This window comes from Lepisma saccharinum, chromosome 19 (genome assembly GCF_977018435.1).
Source record: "Lepisma saccharinum chromosome 19, izLepSacc3.1, whole genome shotgun sequence".
Lineage (NCBI taxonomy): Eukaryota > Metazoa > Arthropoda > Insecta > Zygentoma > Lepismatidae > Lepisma > Lepisma saccharinum.
Window position 1 is genome coordinate 16,975,471 of NC_139247.1, and position 14,132 is coordinate 16,989,602.

General features: G+C 37.7%; 1 protein-coding gene across 1 annotated transcript in view; it reads right to left on the reverse strand.

The window, feature by feature from the left end:
- Positions 1-257: 257 nt before the first annotated feature.
- The window catches only part of LOC146002948 (uncharacterized), a 58,630-nt gene continuing 44,755 nt past the window's right edge, over positions 258-14,132 (reverse strand). Inside the window, exons 3-5 of the mRNA XM_083141107.1 lie at positions 8,878-9,039; positions 6,209-6,336; positions 258-267 (exon numbers count right to left, since the gene is read on the reverse strand). Coding sequence (XP_082997233.1) covers positions 258-267; positions 6,209-6,336; positions 8,878-9,039 — 300 coding nt within the window. The remainder of the gene's footprint in view (positions 268-6,208; positions 6,337-8,877; positions 9,040-14,132) is intronic.

A 14,132-nucleotide genomic window follows, 5' to 3' on the forward strand; every position in this document is an offset into this window, starting at 1 on the left:
ATGTATGAGTGGGGGAGGTTAGTTTAGTTCACGATAGATCGACCTGTCACGCTATGACCAATTTCTGCTTTTGAGTCACCTGTAAGGCTATATGTGGGTAGGTGAGGGAGCTTAGTTTAATTCACGATAGATCACATTTTAAATTTGCTCACTCTCTCTGTGTCTGTGTGTCAGGTGGTCGTGTCGATCGCTAGTTGTATGTCACATATTAACCTAGGTAATATTAACTGTACTTCAAAAGTAAAATTGCGTGTATCTCATGTCAAACTAGAAACAAAAAAGTCAAACATTAAGCATGCATGCAGATTAATTAAGCTGTAAATTTAAAATTTGGCCTCCCCCAAATCGCATTTCATACATACATACATGTGGAGGACCCGTGGCCCACCTTCCAAGAGGTTTGGTTAGCATGCAATAGATCAGTATGCAATTTAATATCCTCGTCTAGTACGCTGCACTTCTTTGACATTAGATGCGATGCAGGTGTATCCCGGTGTCAGGCTGGTAAAAAAAAATAACGTTCAACCAAGTAGACGAATAGCAGTATTCAAGTTCAGAAGATTCAACAAATACCTGTCTGCTGTTTTAAACGTTCATTTGATTAGTTAACCACTCACCACGTGGTCATACACCACACCACATATTACACCTCTCTAAGACGTGGTGCGGACACCAAATACACTACATGACACCCAAAATCAACAAGGTAGGTTGCACCGTGTAACCAACTAAACGCGTGAGTGCAGTTAAAAAATGCAGCGTACTAGTAGGTATCGAATCCGGGACCCTTTGATTACAACGTGACAACTTATCGACAAAAGAAGATATTTTTTTTGGTGACGTTAGAGCTCTATTTTTCCATTTTTCCTCTATACAGTAAAGACACAATTAGCTAACCTAGCATACAACATACCTTCCTAATTAATATGGATATTGTCACACACTCCTCTTATTTTATACTGTTGTAAATAGAAAAAATTATGTACGGTAAATATTTTGTACATTATAGGAAAAAAATGCAAAATATCCTCCAATTTTAATTCGAATTTTATCGAATTTTTACATATTTCCACGCCGCCACATATTGTCCTATTTGCTTCTTTTACTTGCCTGGCTTAATTAACTCTCGCTAATTAGCATTTTTTTGGAAGAAGTCAACTAGAACAACATATGGCGATATGAGAAATATGCAAATCAAAGAACATTTTAGCAATATACGGGCCCTAGCAATTAGCTTTCTCGACTAAGAGTACTCTTTCAAACGTCTTCTGCTGATCGTATTACTAAACGAGGACGTTTAAAATTTTTGGGTGTTGAAAAAGTTTGACCCTACTTTTTTATTTCTATTGTTTGCTAATAGATGGCGCTAATAGTACCCCCTCACCTCCCCTCTCCCCTCTTCTCCTCTGCTGTATGGCAAATAGCACAAACATAGAAATCAAGATTTTGGAGAGCAAAACATAAAATTTGCATGCATCTGATGTCGAACCAGGAACTTTTATCTTTCGGGGAGTCAACATTATTTCTTACTCAGTCGTCATATAACATGAACGCACGCAAAGATTCACATGTGCTTTTATTATTTTGTGTTCGGTAAGTACAAGTATATTCTTACATAAATTATTGTTTAATTTAATAAATTGTAAAACTCGGAGCCTGCTAAACTAACACTCCTTCTGTATTTCATTAAACTATTGAAAGCGAATGTTGCGTGCGCGCGGAATAACACGGAAAAAAAAACCGGATGGAAGTAATTTAAAATCACTGGGGCAAGGTCAGTATTACGAGAGCGTAAAAAACACGTGCTTCCATTCAACTTCGAGAAATAAGAATGAATGTGTAATAACACTGGTATTATTTGTAATCACAGTGCTTACTCATGTATTTTGTTTAATATTTTATTTCAAATTCACTGTCAGAAACTAGTGTTGTTAGTTTCTGCATGTAGGTTTATTTACTCTGTTGGTTGTCACTGTCAAGTTTTTAGTATTCGTACAGCATAAAAAGCTATAACCCCCCCCTCTCAAAATATATACATTGTATACGCCAAGATGCGCAATAGCCTGGCAACACATCATGAAAAAACATGCCAAGAAGACCCAGTGGGTTTATAAGTCAGTGCTGCCAATTCCTATTTGTAGGTTAGCTTAGCCAGTGAAAGATCATATAGTAGAATTTTTGTAGAGTGGGTGTTTGCGAGTTCCACGACGCGCTGCCTGCCGATACTCTATGCAGCGTCATCCTGATTGCAGAGAAGTCCTTCGCCTACGACGTGAAGAACGAGAGGGTCACAGAGCAGTTTTAAAATTCATAAACAATTGCCACATACTAAAAAATCAACATCCAACACATTTTAGGTTATATAAAATTTGTGAAAACCTTATAATACTGAAATATTAAAACAAACGGAGTCCCCCTTGTAGGTTAGTTCGGTGCGTAAATAAAAAAAAATGATAGGTTAAGTTATATCACTTAGGATCGTAAGAAAATTTAAAAAATCGTAAAAAAAAAAAGATAGGTTAAGTTATATCACGTAACATCGTGATATACCTACCAAGTACGAGTAGGGAAAAAAATAAGTGCAGTGAAAATTTGTACTAAAACATCGCTAAACGCTATAACATCGACAAAACATTGTCAAAATATGTCAAAAACTTATATTCGATTGATAAAAAAATACCTACAAAATATGATCCTCAAATAATAACGTTCAAACAGTACCTAAATAAAAAAAAATGATAGGTTAAGTTATATCACTTAGGGTCGTAAAAAAATTAAAATAATCGTAAAAAAAAGATAGGTTAAGTTGTATCACGTAACATCATGATATACCTACCAAGTACGAGTGGGGGAAAAATGAGTATAGTGAAAATTTGTACTAAAACATCGCTAAACGCTAAAACATCGACAAAAAATTGTCAAAATATGTCAAAAAGTGATATTCAATTGGTAAAAAAAGACCATACCTACTAAGTACTACTTTGAAACGCTCCAATAGCACTACTCCTCATATATATTAATAATGCATTATTTGCACTGTTTACCACAAACTTAAAATCAGGGTGACTACAGACAAGCAGAAATGACATTCCCTGACTTTTCCAGGTTATCCAGGACAAATTTTGCATTTTTTCCCCTGACAATTTTGATCTAAATCCACATATTTGTACATGGAAAATAAACTCATACAGTTTTCAGATATGGACTGTATTAAGTATATATATTAGCTTACAAGAAATTGACTTAATTTCTCTACAATTTTTATTTGTTCTTAAAAATAGTGAATTTTAAAAAAAATATTAAATTCACAAGCTAGGGAAGGACTTACAGGGCTTTTCTCATTTGCAAGCAGGCTTAAATAAAATATTTTATTAATTTTCAAGTTATGACTAAATTAGATTAGAGTAAATTATTTGTTTTTAATGAAGAAATTTTGTAATTTCTTATTCTTCTAAGCCTTTCTCGTTATTAAATGTTGATATTTCACCTGCCACTTGCAAGAACCATGACTGCAAATTTATTTTTGAAGCATTAATGCTTCTATCCTACGTCTTTTTTCTATATAAACCACACAAACAACTACATAAATGCACACATGATTGAGATATTGGTATGGTGAATTAGCAGCTTGTTTGATGTGAACATAGCAACACATGGTGTCCTCTTGGCACCCAAATCCGTAACATATCTTAAACCTGCTTCTCAGGACTAAACTCTCTGAAGCAATGGAATTGTACAAAACAAAGTGTCATATTACCTTACATTATCGATGTGACTTCTCTTTCAGCACAAACATTCACAGTATATCCAAGTACTGTGAAACTGACAACACAATGTTACCTATATTGCTGGCAAAAAGAGAGAGTGAGAGAGAGAGAGTGAGTGTGTGTGTGTGAGAGAGAGAGAGAGAGAGAGAGAGAGAGAGAGAGAGAGAGAGTGAGTGAGTGTGAGTGTGTGTGTGTGTGTGTATATATATACATATCTATTAAAATCTTAACGCAAGCAATTTATAGTAGGCAAATCTACTGCACTGCACAGGCATCTGATTTTGCTAATCAGACAGGATAAGATAGGAACATGCTGTTAATAACAGTGCCCATAAGTTTATATATGAGGCATATCAAGAAAGTAAGTTCCAATATCATTGGAACACTGCACTAATGGTTGGAGCATGACACGCACATACAGATAGGAATAGGTGGTATGTGTCTGTAATGTGGTGCAGTTGCATTGATGTGAATGTAGTCGATTTAAGAAAAGTGTTATACCAGGGCCAAGTTATCTCCTGGCTGTATTCAAAGGGTAGAATGGTTATTTCAACAAAATTTGTTTCCCTACTGGCCTCTGCAGGGAGGAGGGATTCTAAGGTTGCTGATTGTTGTTCAAAGGGGGGGGGCAGCAGTAGGCCTAATTGGCTGTTTGACCGCAAGTTTCTACATATGTAAGTAAAAGTGGCAACAGCGGGTCGCTGCCATAAAGATGGGCCACCAGTGACACCAGGTGTTAGTTTGGTTGATTGATTGATTGATTGATTTGATTTATTTTACTTTGCTTTTTGTGCCACTTTTGGCTAATTTGCAAAGATGGGGATGACTGATGACGTGATAAAATTGATGAATGGACACTCACAAATATCCATGCCCAGGCCGGGACTCCTGGTGTTGTAGCGTGATGTGCTCACCACTCTGCTACGGGGGCATGCAGGAGTTAGCTTGGCTCAACATGTGAGAAAGATGGCAGTTCTCATATACCGACTGCATGCTGTAATCTTCCACGCTCTGAAGCGGATGCTGGCAGAGATCTACCAGAACTTCTGAGAGGTGTAAGGACTGGATGCCATAAGTGACAGTACGGTAAGATGGTGGTGCAGACAATTCATGGAAGGCAGATCCATCATGCACAACCTCACACCTGACTGAAAGTGGTTTTTTTTTTGTTTTTTTGCATCACTTTAAGTGGGAAACCCGACCTGACGCACTACGACTTTCATCTCTTCTTTCAGCTGAAGCAGTTTCTGGCAGGACATACGTTTTGACAGTAATGCTGCTTTACAGATGGTTCCAATTTTTTTAGGCATACCCATGATATGGGCATACAAAATTTAGTGTCACACTACAACAAATACTTGAAGAATGGTGGTGAATATGTCGAAAATTAAGTTATGGGTCACTGTAAGTAAGACAATAAAATGTCAATGATTACCGAAGTTTGTGTTTTAATTTATGGCTAATTGGAATGTACAGTGTGTTTCAAAAGTTGTGCAACCCAAACTTTGAAAATTTATATCATGAAAACCATAAGACATTTACACCAGGTTTGCTGCATTATAAAACCTCATCCATTGAGATATTTTTCAATGCTTAACATTATCAATTTATTCCATACAGAAAATTAAATAAATTAATAACTGGCGGAAGTCAGCATTAAAATTTTTCCAGAAATGCACTTTTGAGTAAGTAAACTATGTAAGAAATTATCAGAGTCATAATTAGACGTCTGATGAGTGAAGCCATGCCAATCTGTCGTTCGCAACCAATAATGATCATGTACAGCATTTGATGGATTTATGACTGGCGGTTTTATGGGTTGAGTGAAAAAGGGCCATTTTTTGGGACATATCTCCGTAGCTGACAACACTAGCAGGTCCAAATTTTGTCACCAAAGAAGGAAATATGCTAATTAAATAACCTCTGTAAAGTATGGATTTATATATACATCATACTGATAACACTGTTAAGCCTTGTGTCCATGTTAATAAAACATTCAAATGCTGACCAAAGCAAAATTGATTGTATAAAAATATATACACTAAGAACGTAACATTTCCACCCTCTAACAGGGTCTTCGTCAGTCAAAGATTCACAATAAATTTATCTCATAAATTAATATATATTTTATGTTATTAATTTATGAGATAAATTTATTGTGAATCTTTGTCTGAAGAAGACCCTCTTAGAGGGTGGAAATGTTACATTTTAGTGTACCAGTATATTTTTTATACAATAAATTTTGCCTTGGTCAGTATTTGAATGTTTTGTCATACTGATGCCTAAAATAAATTGTAAAATATTGATCTATGCTCCACATTTCAATTTCGGAGGAGCATGACACTGGTAACAGTACTCACAAGTAAAACAGTGACCATATGTTACAGAACCTCAAAATCTGTGCCCTACTCATAACATGCTTCATGGAATATATCACATACCTCGAGGTTTCTTCTTGCGACTCAGAGTCATTACCAAAGCTGGGGTTAGAATCAGCAACTGCAGAGCCATTCTCTTCAGACTGATTGGAATCACTGTCATCATTTGAAGTTTCACTCACCCCACTGGCCTGGGAAAAGAAAGTTAAAGTCATGTAACACACACATGCAAAATCAATGATGCGTTTATGCATTTTCATATTGTCTGACAACAACTGGTTCTTCACATCACTGGTAACTTTTCAGAAAAGCGGTAAGATCTTTAATGTTTCTAGGTGCATTAGCCACACAAGTGACTCACACGGAAAGGCAATTGTTCGATATAATTAGAGTGACAACTATGTATTGTCTATACAACTTTCTACATTCATACAGAAGGATGGGAGTTTTAAAGTAAAACTTGAGTTCCGAAGTTTATGACATTACGAATATTTTTAAGTTAATTAAAGATGAAATTGTTAATAATGTACCATATTTTAAATATCTTTTTTAGATTACACTAAAACTTGCATCCATGCTGCAGGCATAACTTTCCATGCCCGCATTAATGTACCGCGAGTACCACTGTCATTGGAAGGCTGGTAATTGTCTTTGATTCACTTCAATAGAAGCAAATTGTGCAAATTGTGCAAAAATCCTCGTAGTTGAGAAACTGGTCGTGATTCGCTGAGAGCCAGTGCTTTGCTGTGTCAATAAAAAATCTCGATAAGTCCAATCGACACTCATCTGGCACTTGTATCAAATCGAAACTCAAGTTCAACTTGCGGAGGTAGTTCTTGGCAGAATGGCCTTTGATGTTTCCATCCAACTTTGGCAGCAGATTTATGCCTTTCACACACAAAAATTGAGACCAAAATCTTGGCATAGACACTGTCTTTCTCGGAAAGATCTTCATATTTCATTCCATGCTGCTGATTGTTGCTTGCTTGTTCATTTGGAAAAAAATATGCGTACCTGTACATGAGTAGTTATCTATCTATTGTTAAATACACTACGAAGTCTATCAGCTGTATTGCACACCAGGCACTGACTCACTGTTTAGGTCATGCTTGTTTGTCACTGGAATTTCTGGTGAAACTAAACCCGTACCTTCATGCAACACTGTATCTGCAGGTAGTGATAAGTGTGTCACTTGTTCACTAAGTTCTTTATAACTGAGTTCATCAAAGTCAAATGTGAATCTGTCACCACACACTGCGCATGAGTTCGACGACCTGAGATTTTGTTCGTCAATCGACCACTAAGTTCTATCACTTCTGTTTCTAAAGCTATCTGTTTGCAAATGATTTCTTGTTGTGCCGACTCCACCTGGGTTATCCACTCTTCAGTTAACTGAATTCAGGCAGGTATGAAACTAGGTTGCTCCACCACTTCACATAACTTGCCCATAAGCTGTCAAAGCCATCACCTCTCCTCCTCTTTTTCAGCTTTCAATCTCTCTTCATGTTCTCTGTCTCCTTCATGTACTCAATCATTCTCCAAGAACATTGCGATCAGCAGTTCATGTATTTTCCTGCTCTCCTCTTTCTCAATTTTCAACCATTACTCGTGTTCTCTGTCCCTTTCTGTGAACTTTTCCTCCCGTTTGTGTTGTTTCTCTGAGAAAGTGGCAATCAGCTGTTCATGTCCTTTTCTCTCCCATTCCATGAGGGAGGATACCAAAACTGACCCACTCAGGCATCACTGATGATTAAGATACAACAGTAGCCACTGGAGTTACATTTCGTAGCATTTCTGGCATCCTGCTCACCTTCATTCACAGCAGTCTCTGTTTATGTACAACAATCTGCATGATAAAACAGCTGACAATCCACACAATGTTATCCAGTCACATAGCTCCATGGCTGGATACAGCATGCTGCTGATGTCACGGATGGTTCAGTATTCCTGAGTACCCAACGATCACCAAGGCACTACAAAAACACTGCAATGTGCACCACAATCGCAACTCCAAGATATGGAGCCACGAATTTAGTAACATACTAAATCTGTCAGCTAGACAGTTGAAAACATCACATTTCACTCAGGGATTGCGATTAAGAGAATTCCCATTCCTTCACAAGTGAAACAGGATGGCAACCACCAAATAATACACATGTGAAACTGATTTTTAAATTATAATGTCAAAAAACCTGAATACTGGATGGCCCACATTAAAAACTTATTCACACAAATAGAATTAATAGTATTTTGGGTTCGGCTCGCTCCTAGGCAGTGATAAATAAATTATTTCTCAGAACAGATTGCCCCTTTATTGTGGACATCAAGACTTCAACTGCTTACCTCACTTGTGAGGCACAGCATAACAATTTGTTCCTTTTAATAATGTTGCTCACTCATAGCATAAAAAGAAAACACAGGAGAAACTGTTAATTTACACAACAGATCAATGTGAGTGATTTAACTGAATATTAATAACACAGTCCTTCTGACCAGACTATTTGTTCATTATTTGCCCCTCTATTAGGCACTGTAGGAGACAGAATTTGTAACAAATGTGAAAATAAAAGAAAGAATAAACTCAGGTATGAGTTGTTTCATGCTCAGAATAAAATCAGCAAAAAACATTCCAAGGAAAAACTGCATGGGTCAAGTGACATGTTAGTCATAATTGGTCACTACGAAATCACCATCCTTCTAATGTTAAACCTTTGTAAATTGACATTATATACCTGTTTCATCCCATTTTGAATGAATTTCACCGCCTTAAGAGAGGTCTTATCTTTCATCATTGTGTCACAATTTAAACATTTTTGGAGGAAATCATGAAATATGTCAATCTCTGCCAAACATTGGATGCACACAATATCTGATGAATCAAGTGGAGGTGTTGCCTAAAAGAAAAAAAAGAAAAGTTAAATATGAATTAAAACAAAGTCCATAATAGTAGCATTATGTGTAAAAAACTAATGATATATATTTCTATTTTGTGTATATATATTTGTACATGTTGTCAGAGATAAGGAAAATATCATTACAACAAGGATAATTTATGCCTCAATCTTTAATACAATCAAGAACATTTAATTTGTGGTCTGCAATTTCAACCTCTACTCATAAAAATATTAGAAGATAAATAAAATATGGATCTTGAACTTGCTACAGAAGTAAGATGAGCTATCACAGAGGCTGAACATCTTGATTTGTCAACCAATGACTTCACAATCAAAGGCTCTAGTTCTGAGCAACAGCTTCAGAGTTCGTTTTTATTTGTGAATGCCTTTTCATCAACTTCGTCTCATAATCATCACTCATCATAGCGTAAAGAAAGAGAAAAGCAACAATAAAACACAATGGATTCCCCCATCCTTGCACAAAAAAAAAATTATTGATGAAGTTACAAAGCTCGTGGGTGGACGGACACCTTCGTAGCATGGTCGAAAATCACAAAATGGTGATAATTTAGCAAGTCACCCTCAGTTGCGTGCCAATTATGCTAAAAACACCCCAAATTAAGTTTGAGACACAAACACCACATTTCTGCTGTGCCCCACACACAGGTAGCAAACTTCATATGTCTGTGATTACCCAAAACTGGCAGAAATGTAAAGCTTAAGGTAACTGGTGACTTATTGTTGGTTTTAGATTTCGTGGGGAGTTTCTAGGTCCATTGGCACCAACTTGGGAAAGCCTTGCTGTATCCTCAACAAAACGGGAAATCTATATAAATTTTGCATCAGCTTAACACACCAGGATATCTAAAACCAACAAGAAGCCACCAATTACCTTAAGCTTTAGGTGAAGTGTGCTAAACTTTCAGGATGGGAACTTTTCATGCACGTGCTTTTCAAACTTGTGATGTACAATAATTATATAATAATAAAAAAATCATAGCAAGAGAATTAATTCTCATCGAGAGACAAATTTGTTTTTTGTTTCTGTCTCAATGACAGAACTCTTAGGTAATACGAGGGTGGTTTGAAAAGTTCTCGGAATGGAATAGAAAGAAACGACTTACAACAGTGATTTTTTTTTATTTTTCAATGTAGTCTCTCTGTACACTAATGCACTTGGTCCAGCGATGTTCAAATGCCTTGATCCCATCTCGAAAATTAGATTCCTCCAGGCCTGTGAAATACGTGTCAAATTCGGGTATTAGTTCTTCCTTTGAAGAGAATCTCCGTCCACCGAGGAAACTTTTGAGTTTGGCGAAAAGATGGAAGTCTGAGGGAGCCAAATCAGGCGAATAAGGCAGATGTGGCAACAATTCGTAACCAATTTCATGAATATTTGCCATGGCAACGACACTTGTGCGAGGGCGCGCATTGTCCTGATGCAAGATGATTTTCTTTCTTGCCAAACCTGGCCTCTTTTCCCGTATCTTATGCTTTAGTTGGTCGAGGAGATTAGCGTAGTATTGTCCCGTAATTGTTTGACCAGTGGTAAGATAATCGATCAACAGAATCCCTTTCGCATCCCAAAACACTGACGCCATTACCTTTCCGGCCGACCGTATTGCCTTTGCTTTCTTTGGTGGTGGTGAATCAACATGTTTCCACTGCTTTGACTGTTGTTTTGTCTCTGGGGTATAGTAGTGGACCCACGTTTCATCTGTCGTCACAAACCGGCGCAAAAAATCTGTTTGGTTTCTCTTAAAACGAGTCAAACATTGTTCGGAAATGTCCACTCTGATGCGTTTATGGTCCTGTGTTAAAAGTCGCGGCACCCATCTTGCAGATAATTTTCTCATATCCAATTCAACTGTTAAAATGTGATACGCCCGTTCGGATGACATTCCTATAGCTTCAGCAATTTCACGCACTTTCAGTCGGCGATCCTCCATGATCAATTTATGCACTTTTTCAATAATTTCTGGGGTAGTAGCACATTTTGGGCGACCACTACGTGGATCATCTTCTAAGCTGTCCCGACCAAATTTAATCTCGTTTGTCCACTTTGCAACAGTTGAATATGAAGGAGCAGAGTCCACCAGTGTGTTCAGAAAATCGCCATGAATTTCCTTTGCTTTCATACCTTTCTTTACGAAGTACTTAATCACCGCTCGAATCTCGATTTTTTCCATCTTCACAAAGCACTGCACGGGAACAACTACAAAGTGACGTCCGCACCACAGATCTCTACCCAGAACACTGACGCGCCACGTGTATATTAATAAAGGATGGCCTATTACTATGCAGGAACCTCGTTGTCCTAGCACTGACATCTGGTGGTGATTCCGAGAACTTTTCAAACCACCCTCGTATATACATTTTATCTCCCAGTAAGGATAGTTAAAAAAAGATAAAATTGAAATTTCACACCGAAAATCATATTTGGCATACTTCTGTGGCCTCCACAATAGACCAAAGTGAATGAAAAATCCCTGTCATGTTCCAAAAAGCATGAAATGTCATGTTCTTTGTAATATATATATAATAATAATAATATATATATACATAGCAATGTATAAGAAAAGAAATGTTGCCATCTTATGGAAAAATCTGGAATTTTCTTCTAAAGTGAGAATCATAGAACTTAAGACCTTCTGTAAACAAAAGCATGTGTATCATAACAGTGTTGCCAACTTATGACAATAAAATTATCTACATAGCCTACAAGGTGCAGACGTTCTATTTGTCAACGGACCCGTTATAGCAATGTTTCACTAAGAAGGCCCTATCACTGGTTGGGAGTTAATTTAATATGTAGCTTAAAAAGAACAATTAAATATACATCTTGGCTGCTTGGTGGCTGAGTGCAAGAAGAGACGATTAGCCAAATGTGGAAGATGAAGTCTTAAATGTAAAAAATAAAGAACAAATGTATATCTTATCCATGGACGTCCAGAAAGGGGGGGCAAGGGGGGCCAACCAAAAATTATATATTTTTCACATACAATTTAGTTTCAGCCACAATAATGTGTGTTACTTATTGCACGAACATGATAAATTCAAATTTAAGCAATGTTTTTTGAGGGAACAACACTGCTATTGGGGAAAATGTGCCTTGTTTGCCCCCCTGGAAAAAATACCTTCCTTGCCCCTCCCTGGAAAAAAATCCTGCGGACGTCCATGATCTTATTCCCTACCGGGTGTGACAGTTCAGTACCAAATGATTCTTCTTCTGTCGTCTTATGCTAAAATAACCCTTGCTAGGGAATGTGATAACACATTGAGAAAAATGACGTTTTTAAAACAGCTGTTTATTGATTAAATTCATTGGGGTTTGAAAGTGTTGATTTATTATTACTATTGCACATAAGTAAGCTGATAGATTTAATTTGATTAACTAAGTTCTTGAATCGTATTCATCGTCTCGGTAACTAATGACATAAAGTGTGTGTCACAGTGTGGGGGATCTACACCTCAATGTCACACATAACAACATGCTCCAGACTTTTCTTCAACGTCTCTAAAGTTATGCTATCCCAAAACACTCGTATGTCCTTTTCACCTCTATCTAAAATTCTGGGTTAAGCAGCAAAAACGCTGAGGGAGATTAAAACGGCAACTCAATGAAGCATTGTCACTGGAAAGAAAAGTGGGGGAAGAAGACGGTAAGAGGCAGTCACATTTTATTGCACCCTACATATAAAATAAAATGCATATTTACAGTTGTTTTTTTAATTTACCAGGTTTTTCTTCTTCTAGAGCAAAGGTGTTCATTTTAAATCAACCTCCACCCATACCCCTCTCGCATCTTGCCCTCATCTCACCCTCACGGTCTGCCCTCACCCTCCGTCACCCCCACAAGTCTTACAGCTATGGTCAGCCCATCTGCGACCCTTCACCCCACAGCACCCTCACTGACATTGTGAAATCAAATTATCATGTGCCGACATTTGCCACACAACTTCAATTTCCTCACTGACTTAGTGTGAAGGTATTGGGGTTGGCAACACCCTTCCACCGCATATAGTCCATTTTAAAAAAAGCTTGCCAATGCAAGAAAAATGTGTAAATTATCCCGGAATTTGAAGTTTAAAATAGCTTTTCATTAAAGGTTTCTGCTTATAATAATAATACGTGATGATTGTATAAATTACAACTGATCATGTGAGAGACAAGAAAGTAGCGCCAGTTTCGAATATGGTGACTTCCATGAGTGCAGCAAGGTCTCCGTGTTCTCAGAGTTTCTTTCAGAAACATCGGCAAGGACAGCCGTTGAAAAGTGGCAAGAAGCAGATTGTTCTGAACATTTATGCAACGTTCTGTCGGTGGCATCCTGAGAAACCAGTGAAGGAGGTGGTGAAGTTGGTGTCCGAGTGCAGTGGTGTGTCAGCGTATTCTGTTTTCGGTGCGTTGAAAGAACGGAAAACAACCAGTGAAATTGTAACTCCCGGGAAGAAACACAACATTGTTGCTCGTGTGAACAAGTATACCGATTTTGAAATAAGCGCAATACGGCACAAAGTGCATTCCTATTTTTTTAATCAAGAACTACCCACCGTGCGGAAGTTATTGAAGGATGTTAATAACGATGAGGATCTCCCCAATTTTAGCACATCCACGTTAAATTGCTTCTTGTTGGATGTTGGGTTCGTTTATGGGAAGCGAAGTTGGCAGACAGCGCTCATCGACAGGGACAATATTGTTGTTTGGTGCCGAAAATACCTCCGGTCCATCAGGGAACTGCGAAAGCAAGGTAAGAACATTTATTACTTGGATGAGACGTTGATAAACGCAGGACACACTGTGAGCAAGGCGTGGCACGATAGCACTGTCACCTCCAGGAAGAAAGCTTTTCTCGAAGGACTGTCAACCGGAATGAAGCAACCGTCAGGAAAAGGCAAGAGGCTCATCATTGTTCATGTTGGAAGTGGAAGTGGGTTCGTGGACGGTGCACAACTAATTTTTGTGTCCAAGACTACAGTTGACTACCACGAAGAAATGAACGGTGATGTTTTTGAGGAGTGGTTTTCATCTGTTCTGCCAAAACTTGACCTGGACAGTGTTATTGTGCTGGATAATGCTCCCTATCACAGTGT